General features: G+C 35.9%; 1 protein-coding gene across 1 annotated transcript in view; it reads left to right on the top strand.

The window, feature by feature from the left end:
* LOC107746661 (protein furry homolog) overlaps nt 1-19,133 on the top strand; it is a gene marked incomplete at its 3' end in the record, with an annotated part of 40,679 nt that extends 21,546 nt beyond the window's left edge. The window contains exons 13-39 of the mRNA XM_016560966.1: nt 1,067-1,175; nt 1,463-1,549; nt 1,632-1,803; nt 2,851-2,983; nt 3,137-3,244; nt 4,431-4,686; nt 4,921-5,103; nt 5,222-5,233; nt 5,385-5,644; nt 6,906-7,095; nt 7,204-7,328; nt 8,018-8,075; nt 8,389-8,480; nt 9,012-9,184; nt 9,780-9,940; nt 12,831-12,941; nt 13,431-13,585; nt 14,298-14,397; nt 14,514-14,685; nt 15,659-15,915; nt 16,013-16,159; nt 16,298-16,466; nt 16,614-16,704; nt 16,972-17,054; nt 17,525-17,675; nt 18,308-18,411; nt 18,951-19,133. Of these exons, the coding sequence (XP_016416452.1) occupies nt 1,067-1,175; nt 1,463-1,549; nt 1,632-1,803; nt 2,851-2,983; nt 3,137-3,244; nt 4,431-4,686; nt 4,921-5,103; nt 5,222-5,233; nt 5,385-5,644; nt 6,906-7,095; nt 7,204-7,328; nt 8,018-8,075; nt 8,389-8,480; nt 9,012-9,184; nt 9,780-9,940; nt 12,831-12,941; nt 13,431-13,585; nt 14,298-14,397; nt 14,514-14,685; nt 15,659-15,915; nt 16,013-16,159; nt 16,298-16,466; nt 16,614-16,704; nt 16,972-17,054; nt 17,525-17,675; nt 18,308-18,411; nt 18,951-19,133 (3,842 nt within the window). The remainder of the gene's footprint in view (nt 1-1,066; nt 1,176-1,462; nt 1,550-1,631; nt 1,804-2,850; nt 2,984-3,136; nt 3,245-4,430; nt 4,687-4,920; nt 5,104-5,221; nt 5,234-5,384; nt 5,645-6,905; nt 7,096-7,203; nt 7,329-8,017; nt 8,076-8,388; nt 8,481-9,011; nt 9,185-9,779; nt 9,941-12,830; nt 12,942-13,430; nt 13,586-14,297; nt 14,398-14,513; nt 14,686-15,658; nt 15,916-16,012; nt 16,160-16,297; nt 16,467-16,613; nt 16,705-16,971; nt 17,055-17,524; nt 17,676-18,307; nt 18,412-18,950) is intronic.
* Nucleotides 19,134-19,320: the final 187 nt, after the last annotated feature.

Here is a 19,320-nt window from a genome sequence, read left to right as displayed (position 1 = left end):
CCTTAGAGGATTTCAATACTAGAAGGGGAAGTTGTGATAGTTTGTGAACTGTGGGCTTTGTGAACAGCATACATACATACTAAAAAAGTACTATATGTAAAACAGTATGCTTTATGGAACAGTACAGATTTCAAATAGTAGTATGCTATCTAAAAAGTAATATGAAATGGTATTTGGCATTTTTATTCAGTTTTTGTTTTATCCTATATATTTAAACCTTTGGCAGTTTGTTCAAATAAATAAAAAATGAAAATATTGTAGTGTTTGACTCCAAACAAACCTTCAGTTTGTTCAGTTTGGTGTCTTTTTTATTATTATTATTTTATTCAGCAAGGATGAATTAAATAGATCAGAGTGACGGCAAAGACTTTCCTAATTTCACAATTTCTTTTTGAATTAAAAGCATTTTTTTACATTCTATTCTGAAAAAAAAATCAGTTTCCTCAAAAATATTAATCAGCACAACTGTTTCCAACATTGCTAATAATAAAACGCTAAATCAGCATATTATAATGATTTCTGAAGGATCGTGTAGTAATATTTCACATTATTACTATTTTACTGTATTTTTGATCACGTAAATTCAGCCTTGTTGAGCATAAGAGACTTCTTTCAAAAACATTAAATTAACTCACCGAACTCATTTAAGAAGGCATATTAAATATCTAAAGCATGGGAGGGGAGGTTAGTTCTGGAACCACAAGGATCATAAAATGCTCAAAATAGGCTGGAAAACTGGTGTTGGGTCAGCTAGCAGTTCTTGCGATGTATTCAGAGAGATGTATTGCATTATAGCAACAAGTCATAAATATCAGAAACCTTGGCTTTGCATGCCACATACCAAACTGTGACTTCGGAGTTTGCAACCACTATGAATAAGCCCAAAGTGGACAAACCTCACTTAAAAATAAAATTTCACAAATAAGCCGGGCTCAGGTCTGCCACTGTAATGGAATGCTAATTATAACAAGCTTTCTGTGTCACTATGCTTTGACCTTCTTTTTGTATATGTCTGTGCCAGATTCTAAACTTGTTATCGGTAAACACTGTGATCTTGTCCCAACAGCCGCCTCAACTCTATTGTGATGACCCTGTTCCCTAAAGGATCCCGCAGCGTAGTTCCTAAAGACATGCCTCTCAATATATTTGTTAAGGTTATCCAGTTTATTGCACAGGTAAGTCTGCGATTAAGTGACAGACAGATCTAAAACTAAAACCTCAATAATAATCTGCTGTTAAACCATTATACAAGACCTAATTCTTGTTTGTTGTGAAAACAGAGCATGTGTCTAAGGACAAAGGATTTAGAGTTGCTGCCGAAACAAATATGCAATGACAGCTAGATTCCCATCATTAATTTGCAAGGCTACACATATTTAGTCTTCCTGATGCAGCATGTGTTAAAATAATTTACATTTTGCATACTGCATTGTTGCATTTCCTCTTTCTTTTTATCTTACAGGAAAGACTTGACTTTGCAATGAAAGAAGTCATTTTTGACCTACTGTGTGTTGGGAAACCTGCAAAAACCTTTAGTCTTAATCCGGAGGTAAAGTATTGTCAAATTACAATAGATGTAGTAGCTTTATCTCCTTGTTATGGCACTCATATCTTGATTTCTTGTTCTGTAGAGAATGAATATAGGTCTCAGAGCATTCCTGGTTATTGCTGACAAGCTGCAGCAGAAAGATGGTGATCCCCCAATGCCGAACACAGGGGCAACGCTCCCTTCTGGAAACACACTACGAGTCAAAAAGACATTCCTGAGCAAGCCTCTGACTGAAGATGAGGCCAAAGTCATAGGTGAGTTCATCTGTAGTACTTGTAGAGGAATCATTTCAATAAAAATAAAGGCTGTTTATGGGACTAAACTGTCAGCGTATGAATGTGTTTTGCACTGAATAACAAAATAAATAAAAAGTGGCTTTTTTATGAACGGCACAGGCATTCATTTAAGCACACTTTTCAAGCAAAACATTTTGCAAAAAAAAAAAAAACTTTTAAATTGTAAAACAATAGATATTCAGTAAATTTACTATTCAGTGCTATTATGTATGAATAATATTAATGCAAGAAAGATGATGAAAACATGAAAACTTTTCAATCATGTAATTTAAATAATATAACAAAAATGAAGATGTCTTTTTTTTTTTTTTGCTGTTTCTAATGCAATGCATTTTGCATTTTTTTTCCTAATGCACTTTGGTTTCTAATGCAATGAAATCCATACATATCTATTTGTGGATCATTTTGACAAACTGAGGTGCATATGCTCAGACCAATGAGGCCTGTGATCAGTCAGCTCCAGAATGAAATACAAAATCTGTGCTTATTAGGGTTGCAAAGGGGTGGAAAATTTCCAGAAAATTCTGGAAACTTTTGAAAAGAAATTTTCCAAAAAATCCCAGAAAGTTTTGAAAACTTGGAAATTTTGTGGATCTATTTTTTTTGTTTTGTTTTTTTTGCCTTTTTGCAACCCTAGTGCTGATAGAAAAGGAAAAAAAGTTTGAATCCAAGATTTGATAATATAGCATAGCAAGAAATTTACAAGCAATTTTTTGTAGACTGGTCATTTTTGATTGAGAACACCAGGTGTAACAAGGTGGGGAAAAATCCCCAAAAAGTATTAAAAAAATAAAAATAAAAATAATAATAAATTGAGTTGTGCGCAAAGTCAGCAAGTTTTAGTCCAATGCTAACAATGCAACATTAACTAGCATTTTGGGAAAACACAACAAGGTTTGACCAAAAACATCTTCTTGATCATATTGATTGGCATTTTCTCATTAAACTCTGTTACTATTAAAGAACATGCCAGTCTTTTAAGTTTTGCATCGTTTCAACCATCAGGAATGTCCTTCTATTACCCCCAAGTGAGGAAAGCTTTAGACAACATCCTCAGACATTTGGATAAGGAGGTTGGCCGCTGTATGATGCTGAGTAATGCACAGATGCTGAATAAGGAACCCGAGGATATGATTACGTATGTCACACAACAACACTGTCTCTGTCTAATAATCTTTCATCTGGTGTATCTGATTCTCTTCACACACCTGACCCATCAACCCAAATCCAACTAAGTTTGAGCTTGTCAGTTCACTGTTTGAGCTTGTGTGACCTCTCTCTATACTGACAGGGGCGAGAGGAAACCCAAGATTGACCTCTTTAGGACATGCATGGCCGCCATTCCACGCATCCTTCCTGATGGCATGTCCAAGTCAGAGCTCATAGACCTTTTGGCACGGTAAGTGTGTGTATATGTTCGATGCATGAATGGGCGTGTAAGTAGGAAGCATTTGCTTTGACGAATTGCCCAATGGTCAGGTTTCCCGAAAGCTTCAGTAACGGGATCCCTCCCAGCCCCCAGCTTGAATAGGATATTCCAGTGCAATCTGAGTCAGGGCTGGTCTAATCAGACTTAATTCTTCTTGTTCAAGCCATTAGGTCAGCCAGCTAGTTCAGAGTAAAGTTGATCTCTCTGTGAACTTCCTTCACTGAAGCTGGAGGAACTTCTGCTTTGTAATGGAAGCACTTGGAAAGTATGCAGATTATTTATGAGGATTGGTGCATACTATTTTGATAAATGTATAGGAACATTTTAGAAACACACACACACAAGTTACTAAAATTAAAACTAAAACCATTAAATAACATTTTTGCTACTTTAAATAAAATAAACATGAAACTGAAATAAAAGAAAATATTTTTTTTTTATTTCAGCTAGATGTCAAGGCATTATTTCTCATTTTCTTATAGTTTAACCTGAAGTACTAAAATAACTGAAACTAAAACTGGAATAAAAATTTATAAAAACTATATAGACGTATTTGAAAAAAATATATAAAAATGACAAAACTCAACAAAATTCCTAAAACTTTAACTAAAATAAAAATAATATTGAAATAATATCAGTGATACTAAAATAATACTTTTATATACAAGAAAACAAATGCAGGTAAAGTGTCTATTTTTATGTTTCAAATGAATATAAAATGTCAAAATATGGGTGAAATAATGTTCCATCATCATTCAGCATAACAAATTAACTTGTACTTTTTAAAATATATAAAATAGTAAGTGGTCATGCTACATTTTATTATATTTTAAATGATTAAAACTTTTCTTTCTAAAAAATGGGTATTACCTAGTGGTTTGAAGGATAGCGGCAAAGATTAGTAAAAATTTCAAATTACAGTTAATTCATTTATTTATTTATTTTTTTGGGGGGGGGGTCTGCACTGTGTCTTTTAATATCATCTAATGACTCTTTTAATATCATCTAATGATTATTGTTCTATATATGCCTAATACGATTTTTTGGTATATTTGGTATATTTAGTCTTTGACTAATATTTAGATATTTATATAATTTATATATATATATATTTTTTTTCTGCTGTATTCATGTTTTTCTGTCTTTTAACTGCCAGGTTAACCATCCATATGGATGATGAACTGCGTCTGATAGCCCAGAATTCCCTGCAGAGTCTGCTGGTGGATTTCTCAGATTGGCGGGAGGAAGTGCTCCTGGGATATTGCAGCTTCCTGCTTCGAGAGATTCAGGACACACACCAAACCCTGCTGGACTCCTCACTTAAACTACTGCTTCAGTTGCTTACACAGTGGAGACTAGCCCTTCTCAGCACCAGCAAGACTCTGGACACATCAAAGATCTGCTCCACTGAAGTAAGTGGCAAGAAAAATGAGTTTCAGTGTCAAATCATAAGAAGATCTCTAATATCTGAGTTGTTTCTTGTGGAAAGCAAATTAAAAATAAAATAAAATGTATAATATAAAATATTTTAAAAAGGAAATACAATTTTTTAATATATAATGTAAAATAAAATGTATTATATAACATACATAATATAATATAATATAATATAATATAATATAATATAATATGTTTGTGTACTTTAGTTGTTACAGAGTAGCTCTGGCACCAGGCTGCCTGCTGAACGGACCCCTCACTCCACAGTCCTGCATGCTGTTGAGGGTCTCGCTTTAGTGCTGCTGTGCTCCTGCCAGACAGGCACACGCAAAGTAGCTGTGTCCATCCTTCGAGAGGTCCGCCAAATCTTCCTCACCATCGGGCAGAATGAGGTAAGGGCCACTTGGAGCTTGACTTGATCAGATATAGGCCTTAAGAGTATACATCCACTCATTTATGGTGGAATATGGTATTCATTCCATCATATCATTTATGTTTTTTTCTGCACAGGAAGATGAATTGGTACATTAAAGTGCTAAATTTAGCATAAATCCATTTTGTGTTTTGTCTGTAATTCTCCAAAAATCTTGTTATTCGACCAATTTTCTTTCATTTCACTGTTGAGTTCTCTATAAGTGGCCACTATGATCTCTTCCCTTCCACTTCCCCGCAGGCGTCCCTCCCCGCTGGGCAGCACGCAGACCTGCAGTGGCTGGTGGAGTGGAACGGATCTCTGGTCGGCAGCCACTATGACGTGCGGAGCCCGTCTCGTGTGTGGATCTTAGCACAGTCTCTGAAGGAACCCTGGGCTCTGTGCCTCTTCAGCCTTCTGAGACAGGAGTACCTGCCTAAGCACTGTCCCACAGCGCTCAGCTACGCTTGGCCCTACGCCTTCACCCGCTTGCAGCTCCTCATGCCTTTACTTGAGCCCAGGTGAGGGATGGATAAAATATTTACTGTAAGGGTTTATTTGACCTTTCAAACTTTCTCCTACATCTATATATGTATCATTGAGTGGTCAGTGGTTTGATTGGTCTGCATTGGCTCTTTAATTATTGTGGCAGCCTGGTATAGGTTATTGAGCCTGGTATAGAGCTTTTTAAGCATTTACTCTATCTCTATCTTTAAGTTTAAGCTTTTAATGGCTTCCCATAGCCACTTTTTATTATGATACTGCACTTATTTAAGTGGTTCTGCTTCTGATAGCAGACTCTGTACAGTCCTATTTGGGTTACTCTTCTTTTTATATACAGTACATTCATAATACATGATAACTCAGCAAAATGTCAGATTAATATAATATTAATCAATCGATCAGATGTTTGGGGTCAGTAATGAACAAAATGCATTAAATTGATCAGAAGTGACAGAAAAGACATTGTTAATGTTACAAAAGAGTTCTATTTGAAGTAAATGGTGTCCTTTTGAACTTCCTCTTCATCAGAAAATTTGAAAAACAATCGTCTCCAAAATAGTCCACAATAGTCTCCAAAAAAATATTAATCAGCACCTGTTTGTAGCATTGATAATATTACAAATGTTTCTTAAGCACTAAATCAGCATATTAGAATGAAGAATCATGTGACACTGAAGACTGGAGTAATGGAAACTGAAATTCAGCTTTGCCATCACAAGAATGAATTATAGTTTAAAATATATTGAAATAAAAAATAGAATTTTAAATTGCAGTAACATTTCACAATATGACCATTTAACTGTATTTTTTATTAAATAAATGCAGATTAGTTGAGCTAAGGTATGGAAGCCTGTTTCCGCCAACTGAATAAAAAATAAAAAGGTAATTGCGAGTTTTTATCTCACAATTTTGACTTTTTGTAATATGCGCTGTTTATAATTGCGAGCTTAAGTCCAGTTCTGAGGGGGATAAAAGACTGATATGTTCTCAGAATTGCGAGTTTATATCATGCAATACTTTCACGCAATTCTGAGAAAGTCAGAATTTCAAGATGTAAACTCGCAATTGCGAGAAAAGTCGCAATTACCTTTTTATTTTTTATTCAGTGGTGGAAACGGGCATCCAAAAACGTTAAAAAATACAACTGACACCAAACTTTTTTTGGTCCAAAAAACTTTATTCAATTATTATTATTTATTTATTCAATATTTAGCTAGTTTAATTTGCTTATTTTTCACTTTACATCAGTCAATTCATTCAAATGTTTTCATCTCTTAGCAACCCAGTTAATGCCAAGAAGACAAGCTCGGCTGGTTCAGCAGACACCTATGTTTCTCTCTGGAGAAACTATCTGATTCTGTGTTTTGGTGTGGCCAAACCCAGCATCATGAGCCCGGGTCATCTTCGAGCTTCCACCCCTGAGATCATCACTCCCAGTACAGACAGCAACAATAGCTATGACAACAAGGTGGGTGAGGCTTCTTATGCATCACGTACCAGTCATGTCTACAGTCATACTCCCCAGTCAGTCATTTATTGACTTGATGGAATCATTGATTAACATCTTATTCTTTAGATCCTCGGCACCCCGTCTGTGGCCTGGCTTCTGAAGCAGTTGATCCCTCTGATGCGTTCAGAAAGCATTGAGATCACAGAGTCTTTGGTGCTCGGATTTGGCCGCACAAACTCACTCGTTTTCAGGTATTATGTAGCAAATATATAAACATTTAAGATCTCTAATGATGTGACTGATGTAAACATTTAGATGGGCCAAGTTCCTACAAGATGCTAAATTCTCATAGTAGAAAGTTCACTCATTTTTGATTATCACACATCACAACATACTGTGTTTTATTGTTTGCAATGTGTCATGTAAGTTCAGCAAGATTTTTTCAGATAAGATGTGAGCAGCATCTGATGTTCACATTCTAGTCATACCTCTGTTTTGCACTTGTCAGGGTTTTTGAATTCCTTGACTTTGATAAGGCGATGCACAAACACTGTATGCATATAATTATGATACTATAAATGGCCAGACAAAGAAAGCATTAAAATGTCAGTCATGGAACAATGTTCAGTTTACTGTGCGATTACAATTGTGCTGTTACTTTTTTGTGTATTCAGATGCCAAAAAAAAAGTGTGTGTGTGTTTAGACTTTGTGTGAGAGCCATTTTCACTTGGCATTTTGACACCATCTCCAAATCTAGACGAACCTTTTTCCAAAGCAGTAATCATATTTCATATTACATTAGTTATGTCTGCTTATTTCAGTTCTTGGAATCAAAAAAAAGTATTTATGGGAATAGAGCAATTATTGCTCTATAAACCTTGGCAGCACAGTATTGATTCTTTAGCCTTATTGATTTTCTATTTGTTGTGTCTCGTACAGAGAGCTTGTTGAGGAACTGCATCCTTTGATGAAGGAAGCTTTGGAAAGAAGACCTGAGGTCAGTTACAGTATATATAGTTATACTTTTTTTTTTTTTTTGGATTGTTCAGTCAGATCAGCTGGTATGTGCCATAACTTGTTGTGTTGTAAATGGCTCGCTCAAGCAATGCATACTTGACTTATCTTGCATGAAAAAAAAAAAAAAGTGCCACAGTACATCGTTCCTACAAACAGGAAACCTTAAAATGTCAGGGATTTTTAAAAATGTAATTCCCAGACTTGTAAATTAATGAAATATTTTCTATAGTTATATATAGTTCTATAGTTATAATAAGTTTCTATAGTAATTGTTCTCATAATGGGTCCTCTAGAATAAAAAACGGCGAGATAGAAGAGATCTGCTAAGACTCCAGCTCCTCAGGATCTTTGAGCTGCTGGCGGATGCCGGTGTCATCAGTGACAGGTGAGAAGGATGTTATTATTATGGATTCTGTTCTCTATTCTTTTTTTTTTTTTTTGGATTGTTCAGTCAGATCAGCTGGTATGTGCCATAACTTGTTGTGTTGTAAATGGCTCGCTCAAGCAATGCATACTTGACTTATCTTGCATGAAAAAAAAAAAAAAGTGCCACAGTACATCGTTCCTACAAACAGGAAACCTTAAAATGTCAGGGATTTTTAAAAATGTAATTCCCAGACTTGTAAATTAATGAAATATTTTCTATAGTTATATATAGTTCTATAGTTATAATAAGTTTCTATAGTAATTGTTCTCATAATGGGTCCTCTAGAATAAAAAACGGCGAGATAGAAGAGATCTGCTAAGACTCCAGCTCCTCAGGATCTTTGAGCTGCTGGCGGATGCCGGTGTCATCAGTGACAGGTGAGAAGGATGTTATTATTATGGATTCTGTTCTCTGGACACCTCCATTGCATCTCATTATGAACTCGCAGGCTACAAAACATGAAATGATCCCCATCTTTCTGTCTCTCAGCACTAATGGAGCTCTGGAACGTGATACGCTGGCCCTGGGCGCTCTCTTTCTTGAGTATGTGGACCTGACCCGGATGCTTCTGGAAGCTGAGAATGACAAAGACATGGAGATTCTCAAAGACATCCGAGCTCACTTCAGCGCCATGGTGGCCAACCTCATACAGTGTGTCCCAGGTGAAGAGGAAGACATCTCACAAACTCACTCAGTATACAATTAATGTCAACACAAAATCACAATTTAGCCCATTTTCTTTCTTAATACACTTACTTGTTTGTGCACAACACATTTAATTCATAAATAGTCATAATATTGTTCTTTCCACTTGAAATATTTATTCCTCACATTAAATAATGACATCATACTGATGGTCATGCAGTTATATTTTGCTCTGGGAAACGTTCCACATTTTCTTTGTTTAGGAAATGGGATTCATTGCCAGGTTACAGTGTATTCAGTCACAGGACTCCTGACGTCAGTCTTGATTTAGACTCCCAAGTGGAGACACTGCCCAAAATAGCAGTAGATTAGATGAAGAGCCAAATCATGGGCAAATGATGAGTCGCTCAACAGCCAGTCATTTTGCCTTTTCTTTCCTATAAAAAAAAATGTAACTAGAAGTTTTTTAATTAATTCAAATTGTTTAGGCACTATCACAAAATATTTTTTCATGAAGGTGTTCCTGTAGCCCAACTTGCATTGATAAAATGTTTAAATTTTTTTTAAATCTAATTCCTCTCTTCTCCTCTCCTTGTTTTATTTGTATCATAGTGCATCATCGACGTTTCCTCTTCCCTCAGCAAAGCCTTCGGCACCATCTCTTCATCCTTTTTAGCCAATGGGCTGGACCCTTCAGTATCATGTTCACGCCCCTGGATCGCTATAGTGACCGGAACCATCAGATCACTCGATACCAGTATTGTGCTCTTAAGGTAGTACAGACTACATTTATGTAATATATCATTTTATATATCATTTTGATATTTCATTCCATTGCACAGTACGTTTTGCTTTAGATGGGTCTTCATTCAAAATAAAAAAGATGTATATTTTTTATAACAAATACACACTGCTGTACACAAAGTTTGGGGATGGAGCCTATTTGTTTGATCAAAATACAGTAAAAACATTAATATTGTAAAATAGCATTGCAATTGAAAATAACTGTATTCTATTTGAATATATTTTCATCAAAAATACAGTAAAAACCTATTTATTTGATACAGTAAAACAATATTGTGGGAAAAAAATTAACTTAAATGATTTTAGCAAATGGCTGCAATATAACAAAGAGTGAAAAATTTAAGGGGGTCTGAATACATTCCGTACCCACTGTATATATATATATATATATATATATATTTTACTGACCCCAAACTTTAAACAGTAGTGTATGCATGTTTCAAAATGTCATAAAAAAAGGAAAAAAAAAGTTTAATCAAAGAGGAACATTACAATGCCATGGTGGCCAACCTCATACAGTGTGTCCCAGGTGAAGAGGAAGACATCTCACAAACTCACTCAGTATACAATTAATGTCAACACAAAATCTAAATTTAGCCCATTTACATTCGTAATACACATTCTTGTTTGTGCACAACTCGTTTAATTCATAAATTGTCAAAATATAGTTTTTTCTACTTTAAATATTTATTCCTCACGTTAAATAATGACATCATACTGATGGTCATGAAGTTATATTTCGCTCTGGGAAGCGCTCCACATTTTCTTTGTTTAGGAAATGGAATTCATTGCTAGGTTACAGTGTATTCAGTCACAGGACTCCTGACATCAGTCTTGATTTAGACTCCCCAGTGGAGACATTGCCCGAAATAGCAGTAGATTAGATCAAGAGCCACTTCATGGGCAAATGATGAGTTGCAGAGTGACAAAACTAAAATCATAAGGTTTTTAAATTGTTTAGGCACTACCACAAAATATTTTTTCATGAAGGGGTTCCTGTAGCCCAACTTGCATTGATAAAACATGTAGCTTTGGATGTAAAATTTATGTTTTTATCGTTTTTTTTTAATCTAATACCTCTCTTCTCTCCTTGTTTCATAGTGCATCATCGACGTTTCCTCTTCCCTCAGCAAAGCCTTCGGCACCATCTCTTCATCCTTTTCAGCCAATGGGCTGGACCCTTCAGTATCATGTTCACGCCCCTGGATCGCTATAGTGACCGGAACCATCAGATTACTAGATACCAGTATTGTGCTCTTAAGGTAGTACAGACTACATTTATGTAATATATCATTTTATATATCATTTTGATATTTCATTCCATTGCACAGTACGTTTTGCTTTAGATGGGTCTTCATTCAAAATAAAAAAGATGTATATTTTTTATAACAAATACACACTGCTGTACACAAAGTTTGGGGATGGAGCCTATTTGTTTGATCAAAATACAGTAAAAACATTAATATTGTAAAATAGCATTGCAATTGAAAATAACTGTATTCTATTTGAATATATTTTCATCAAAAATACAGTAAAAACCTATTTATTTGATACAGTAAAACAATATTGTGAAATAATGTTACAACTGTCACATGATTTGTCAGGTGGAAAAGTCTTTACTGTCACTTTAAATTAATTTAATGCATCCTTGCTAAATAAAAGTATTAATTTCTTAATATATACAGTGGGTACGGAAAGTATTCAGACCCCCTTAAATTTTTCACTCTTTGTTATATTGCAGCCATTTGCTAAAATCATTTAAGTTAATTTTTTTCCTCATTAATGTACACACAGCACCCCATATTGACAGAAAAACACAGAATTGTTGACATTTTTGCAGATTTATTAAAAAAGAAAAACTGAAATATCAAATGGTCCTAAGTATTCAGACCCTTTGCTCAGTATTTAGTAGAAGCACCCTTTTGATCTAATACAGCCATGAGTCTTTTTGGGAGTACCCACTGTATATATATATATATATATATATATTTTACTGACCCCAAACTTTAAACAGTAGTGTATGCATGTTTCAAAATGTCATAAAAAAAGGAAAAAAAAAGTTTAATCAAAGAGGAACATTACAATAAATAATAATACATTTAAAATATTAAATAAATAATATAAATAAATTTTTTTTTAACATATATTTGTATTTGGAATCTGCATATGAAAGCAGTGGAATGAGATGATGTTTCACTCTGGCTCTAATTTAAACCATTGCTTGTGTTGCTAATTCAGACCGCAGACGTATATATGCCACTAATTTTATCTCCAGAGGTCTACTTATAGCCCAGGAAGCGCTGTAGTCATATACAGTGCAAGACCTCAATGTGGACACACATGCCAAAGAGACAAAAGTGGGTCCACTACGTGACGAATGAGTCCATTTGGGATGACAGCGCATGTGTGCTCGGTTTTGTCTATGGGAACCCTGTACTCATAATGTCAGCTCTGTGCAAATTGACGACGTGTAAACATATAGTTCACGTCAGGTTTGTTCAGGTTTGAATTTCTGGAAAAATGACACCCACCTCTAAAGCTATTATTGTTTGTGCATGTACGTGTAGCTTCTTGTGTTGCCGTAAACCCCTTCCCCATAATGGAAAGGCGGGTGTTGTAAGACGATCATATATAATGTTGTAGCATTTGTAAAAGGTGTGTAATTTCAAGACCCTGGCGTCATTAAAACACACAAATGTCCAGACATGATATGAGTCCTTTGAGCCTCTTCCCTGTTTCTTTGAAGTATTTTTTTTGTTTTGTTGGACACGATAGGACGTGATTTCCTCAAAACAGGAAATTCCAAGTTTTGCATGAAAGCTTTGCATGAAAGAATGCTGTTTTTTCTTCCTTTCATAGGCCATGTCGACTGTGCTTTGTTGTGGCCCCGTGTTCGACAACGTAGGGCTCTCTCCTGATGGCTACCTCTATAAATGGCTGGATAACATCCTTGGCTGTCAGGATCTGCGGGTATGCGGCCAAACACTCTGAAACAGCATGACCCACATATGTCCTCAATCACTCCTTTAGTGTTGATAGCGCTAAACCAACACAACCATCTTTGAAATGATTCTCAAAGTGTGCCTTTTGACCCAGTGCAAATTGGCTCGGGGATTTTTCATAAGATAAGCCACTTTTCTTAGATGTCTCTAACTCTTTATTTCTCAGCTTGTATCTCAACTTGCAAATGTTGATTCTTGAAGTGAAAGTCTGGCTTTGTGCCCTGAAATATTTTAGTGGTGTTGGAGCGAGACACTACCATTCAAAAGTTAGGGATCAGTAAGATTTTTCAAATATCTTTGATGAATAGAAAGCTCAAAAGAACAGTATTTATTTAAAATAGAAATGCTGTGTAACGTTATAATGTCTTTGTGACCTTGTTCCTCCACCAAGGTGGTTTTGTGTCACCATTCACATCAACGGATAACATACGTGATCCTCTGATCTGATTCTCCTCAGGTGCATCAGCTGGGCTGTGAGGTGGTGGTTCTTCTGCTGGAACTTAACCCAGATCAGGTGAATCTGTTTAACTGGGCCGTGGACCGATGTTACACTGGCTCCTGCCAGCTGGCCTGTGGTTGCTTCAAAGCCATCGCCACTGTCTGTGGTAGCAGGTACACTGGGGCCTGAAAAGCCAGAGGAAATATTGAATTTTCCAGTTTAATGCATATTAAACGGTTTAAAAGTTTGAGATCTGTAAGATTTTTTAATGTTTTTGAAAGAACTCTCTTATGTTAATCAAAAATACAGTAATACTGTGAAATAATATTACACTTTAAAATATATATTTATATTTTCTATTTTAACTAATTAAAAAAATGCAATTTATTTCAGTGTTTTTTTCCAGTTTATTTGATAAATAGAAAGTTCAAAAGAACAGCATTTATTTGAAACAGAAATCTTTTGTCACATTATAAATTAGTGCTGGGCGGCATGGTATATAGTGACAAAGTTTGGTAATAAAAATACTAATTTCTTTAAAAAAAAAAAAAAAAAAAATCTCACTGACCAATAACTTTTAAATGTATTTTAAAATTGTTTTTAAATTGTACCTTTAGTATAACATTTATAAAATTTTTATACAGTATTCATATTTATAAAAAAGGTTTCATCAGGCTACTTCTCTTGCCAGATTTCCCACATCAGATAAAATCCTATTCAATAGAGCTTTGGCGGCGTTTGCCTGCTTTCTTTCTCATGATAATTTGTTTACGTGTATAGTGCCAAGACTAGATGTGTCTTTGGACTGAAGCCTCTCATTCACATATTTAGCAAAACATCTCATGTGTAACTTGTTTTATGTAGGTCTTTTGTTTTCTGTCACAGAAACTACTCCAGTGATATTGTGACTCTGCTGAACCTTGTTCTCTTCAAAGCGTCCGACACAAACAGGGAGATCTACGAGATCGCTATGCAATTAATGCAGGTCTGAGAGAGAACATTCTCTGCCAAAGAAGTGTTGCAATAATAGAAAGTGTATTGGATTAAATGGCGTGTTTGTGTGCTAATCTGTTTATGTGTGTGTGTTTTCTGGATGAATAGATTCTGGAGGCCAAGCTGTCTGTGTATTCTAAGAGGATTGTGGAACAGAAAAGTGGTGCTATACTGTATGGGACACATGGGCCTCTTCCGCCCCTCTACAGTCTCTCTGTAACCCAGCTTTCAAAGCAACTTGCCAGAATGTACCCTGAACTCACCCTGCCCCTTTTCTCAGGTATAAAATGGAAGGACAGAGATGAACACAGTGTGTATGTGTGTTAATGCCACTGCTTCTCTTATAGGTGAAAACTCCTAAAACTTTTAACTGCAAAATGTGATCTTAAAGGGTTTTGTCTCTGGTTTTAATACAACTTAAGTTCTGTTGACCGCATCTGTGGCACAATGTTATTTTAATATTATTAATGTGCTACTATAGTATTTAGTAATGTTTTATTAGCTTATAGCTTTATGTTTTTAGTTTTCATTTTCTAGTTTATGTTCAGTAGCTTTGTTCTTTTGTATATATATATATATATATATATATATATATATATTTCAGGTCGTCTTTATTTTTGTTTTTTCAGTTTCAGCAATTTTAGTACTTCAGTTTAAACATTTTATTTCAGTTAGGTGTTAAGGCAAACTTTGTAATTTTTAATGTTTTTCATTTAATATTTATATATCATTTCATATTTATTTTAATTAAAAATATTTTTGTAGTTTTCATTTTAGTTCATAACAATGCTGCTGTGGCATGCTGTTGATTATCATGGAAAATAATTTTGAATAATTACTGCATTCAAATATGCAGTTGTCACACTATTGATAAAGTATAGCCATAACTCTTAAACATTATACTGGAGGAGAATGAAGGAGAAATGTCTCTGTAAACCAATCTTTCAAGTCATACTGCAACTGTGTTAATCTGGTAGCCAGCTGCTGGTAGCCACTGACTTTCATTTTTTCCATACTATGAAAGTCAACTGTAACTGTTAGGTTACCAACATCCTTCAAAATATCTTCTTTTGTGTTTAACAGAAGAAAGAAACTCATGCAGGTTTGAAAAAATAACAAAATTTAGATGAGGTGAACTATCCCTTTAAATTTAATTGAACCACCAGCAAATTTAACAAAACATGCAGAAACTTCATTTATACTTATGATTGTATATTTATGTAGATATATCTTTTTGTATCTATCATCTCTAGAGGTGAGTCAGAGGTTTCCCACAACGCATCCAAACGGGCGTCAGGTCATGCTGACCTACCTGCTCCCTTGGCTCAGTAACATCGAGCTGGTTGATGGAGGCCTGCTGCCCACTGTCACGAGTCTGAGCAGCTCTGGAGACAACAGGAAGGGTTACACTCACAACACCTCAGCACCTCACCTGCTCCGAGGCACAGGCTGGGGGTCACTGCAGGCCTCCTCTCTGGTCCTAAACAACCTCATGTTCATGACTGCAAAGGTATGACTGTGAATCGCTGTTACTTTAGTGTTTCCTAGACTCTAAAGCTATGGATATCAATACAGCATATTGAGTTGTGTGTCTCTGTGTGTGTTAGTACGGGGATGATGTCCCAGGTGCAGAAATGGAAAACGCTTGGAATGCTCTGGTCAGTAATGAACGGTGGACTAATAACCTGCGGACCACCATGCAGTTTCTCATCAGCTTATGTGGAGTCAGCAGCGACACCTCTCTTCTGCCTCATGTAAGTTGTATATTTATTTTTTTCATTATGTTTTGGTTTGGTGTCAGATTTGATCAGATTTTATTGATAAAGCAGGTCATTTGGTTAAAGAATGAAAGCTAAGTTGTCAAGTTATGTTTGTCCTCTATTTATGCTCAGATTAAGAAGGTGGTGATCTACCTGTGTCGCAACAACACCATTCAAACCATGGAGGAGCTGCTTTATGAACTTCAACAGACAGATCCTGTGAACCCTGTAGTGGTGCACTGTGACAATCCTCCGTTCTACCGCTTTTCAGCCACAAGCAAAATTACCACCACCACTTCAGGTATGTATGCTAGAGAGTTTGTGTGAATCTGTCAAGGCAAAATGTCATAAATACATAAAGACATCAAAATGTCTGAGTTAGCACTCATGTGTTGCATGTATATCACATGCCACATGTTATATTAATAAATACTGCATGTCTCTAAAGGTCCACCTTCCAGCAGCAAAACCTTGGTGTGTGGCCAGGAAAACATCCCTGACACAGATGACTCGCCAGTCACAAAGGAGTGTGATGACAGGTATGTGCCACAAACCACTCTATTTACATATGTGCCCTAACACTCTTTCTATTAATGTCATTTTTTCCTTGGTCACGTTTAATCACAGTTTGAGGTTACACCCACCTTAAGCATTACAAACATAACTCATTATAATTCATCATGAGGCAGACACCTTTATCCAAAGCAACTTCCCCTGGAGCAGCCTAAGATTAACTGTCTAGATCAAGGGCATGTTTATATTTGATACATGTATTGACAAAAGTCTTTTTTTTCTGTCAACCAAAGGCTAAGCAACATCTTACGAGCACACAACCGCCTGGAGTCTCGGTACAGCAGCAGTTCTGGAGGTTCCTATGATGAGGAAAAGAGTGAGTCAAGTTTATAGCTTCAACAAATGGGCAAAACAGTTCGGGATTGATTGATTTTTACTATATGCAGTGGAGGAGCTTCTGAGCAAAGTCAAGTTCAACAGTTGGAACTGGAAGTCTGAAATGCTTCCCTTTTGGCCATGGATGTCGAGACAGTTCTGGCCTGAGGATGTTAAATATTATCAATAACTTTAAAGCAGTAAAATAGTTCAGACCTTTCTTGAATTTGAGATGATATTTCTGATAGGCAGCTCAGGTAATACATTTCAGCTTGAAATAGTTTAAGCTCAAGCTTTATGGTTTTTGAGCATGATTGCATTAGACATGAGGTATGGCAGTAATGGAGTTTGTCTGTCTGCATACCACTCATGCTTTGAGGGTAAATTCCAGTTTTATTACAAGTCTCATGGATGAAAGGCATACCTGTCAAGGATGGCGTGTTGTTTTCAACCTTTTTGCTTTGCCTGCAGGTGAGCCGCTCCCACCGTATGCCATGTGGCTTATGAGTGTGCTAGAAACCAATCAGCCGCTTCCTCTTCCCATGCCAGTTAACGGAGGCTGCTGGGCACCGCTGGTCGACTATCTACCTGAAACAGTCACCCCACGAGGACCCCTCCACAGGTCAAACTTCTGGATTTTATTTTATTTTATTTTATTATTTATTTTATTTATCCATTGCATTGTTTTGACAAAATAAACATTCATTTAAATAAATTTAATTATGTATTTATTTAACATGTTACAATAAAACAGCCATTAAGTAACAAAAGTAAATCTATACTTTATATTATGTAACATCCTTTTATTCAGATTTAGATTAAATGTCCGAGTCTTGTAGAGAATTACATACTAGCTTTTAAAGCACTGTAACTTGAGTCGTTAAATTTAATCTCTCATCATAAAACGTGATTCTTATCAATCCCACGGATTATGTAATCCTGAAATCTTAAAGCACATCACTCTGCAATTATCAGACAGATGGAAAAGAGATGATCAGAAGCTGCAGTGCTATCGTCAGAATCCCTTTGACCCGAAAAAAAAAAGCACGATAACATGTTACCAATGTTCTTTTTAACGTCTACTTAGGAACTATGATAACAATGGCCATCATCAACGTAATGACAAAACCAACATACTCCCTTTAAAAAAAATTTTTGTCACTCAGTCACAGCTGTGAATATGTTCTGAAAGGTCATTGCTGGTATGTGTTTTTGTTCATGTACTGAAAGACCAGTGTGTTTTGTCTGGTGCAGGTGTAACATAGCAGTGATCTTCATGACGGAGCTGGTGGTGGATCACAGTGTGAAGGAGGACTGGGCCCTACACCTCCCTCTACTGCTCCATGCCTGTTTCCTGGGTCAGTAGAGCCTCTGTGTTCTGTTCTCATCCCAATTTGGGGCATTTATCAGGGATTACACGTCTAGATTAAGGCTGCAGTGCTTGAGTCAGGTGTTCTCAGATGAAAAGTGCTGCTTTTACTGTAGTACATGTTATTTTTATCCAAAATGGATTTGCTTTTGTCTTTTTTTTTAATCTAATCTCATCTGAACTATTGCATCCCTCAATGTGTCTTATGACTGCAACTATGTGGCTTGCTACGAGAACAATGTTGTCAGTGAAAGCAGTAGCTGCTATCTCCTGAACATGTAGGATGGACCCACCTTATCTTTTTTTAGAAATATGTGAAATATTTGTATCCCTGCGGATTGAAAACATTAATCAATTCAAATCAAAACAACATTTAGGTGTTGAAAGACAAAAAAAAAAACAAAGGCTAGAACCAGATATTCCTACTTATCCCTTCCATAAACCCCCCAAATGGACATAAACAATAATGAATGAGTGAAAGTACAAATGTAAACCTTTAACTTTAAGATTTTGGCTTTTTTTTTTTAGGTATGGACCACTACCGTCCAGAGGTGTTTGAACACTGTAAGAGACTCCTCTTGCACCTTCTCATCACGCTATCTTGCAACAACAATTTCAGCCTCATTGCCTCTGTTCTGCTAAACACCAGAGATGCCAACAGCAACAAGAGCCTGACTTTTAAACCCATCTACCAGCCTGAGTTCTACACAGGTACTACACTTAACATCCAAATATGTCCAAAAAACAATGAAAACATTTGTGTGTGTGGTTTGTGGTAGTCAAACTTTCAATGCTAGTGTCAACAGGGGTCACCAGGAGTCAGAAGATACAAATAATATGATACATACTAAGCCTATAATACATATACAGGTGCATCTCAATAAATTAGAATGTCGTG

The sequence above is a fragment of the Sinocyclocheilus rhinocerous genome, unplaced genomic scaffold, assembly GCF_001515625.1.
Source record: "Sinocyclocheilus rhinocerous isolate Xijiao unplaced genomic scaffold, SAMN03320098_v1.1 scaffold259, whole genome shotgun sequence".
NCBI classification, from domain to species: Eukaryota; Metazoa; Chordata; class Actinopteri; order Cypriniformes; family Cyprinidae; genus Sinocyclocheilus; species Sinocyclocheilus rhinocerous.
The sequence above is the reverse complement of the archived record's forward strand: the minus strand, read 5'-3'. Positions and strand labels throughout refer to the sequence as shown.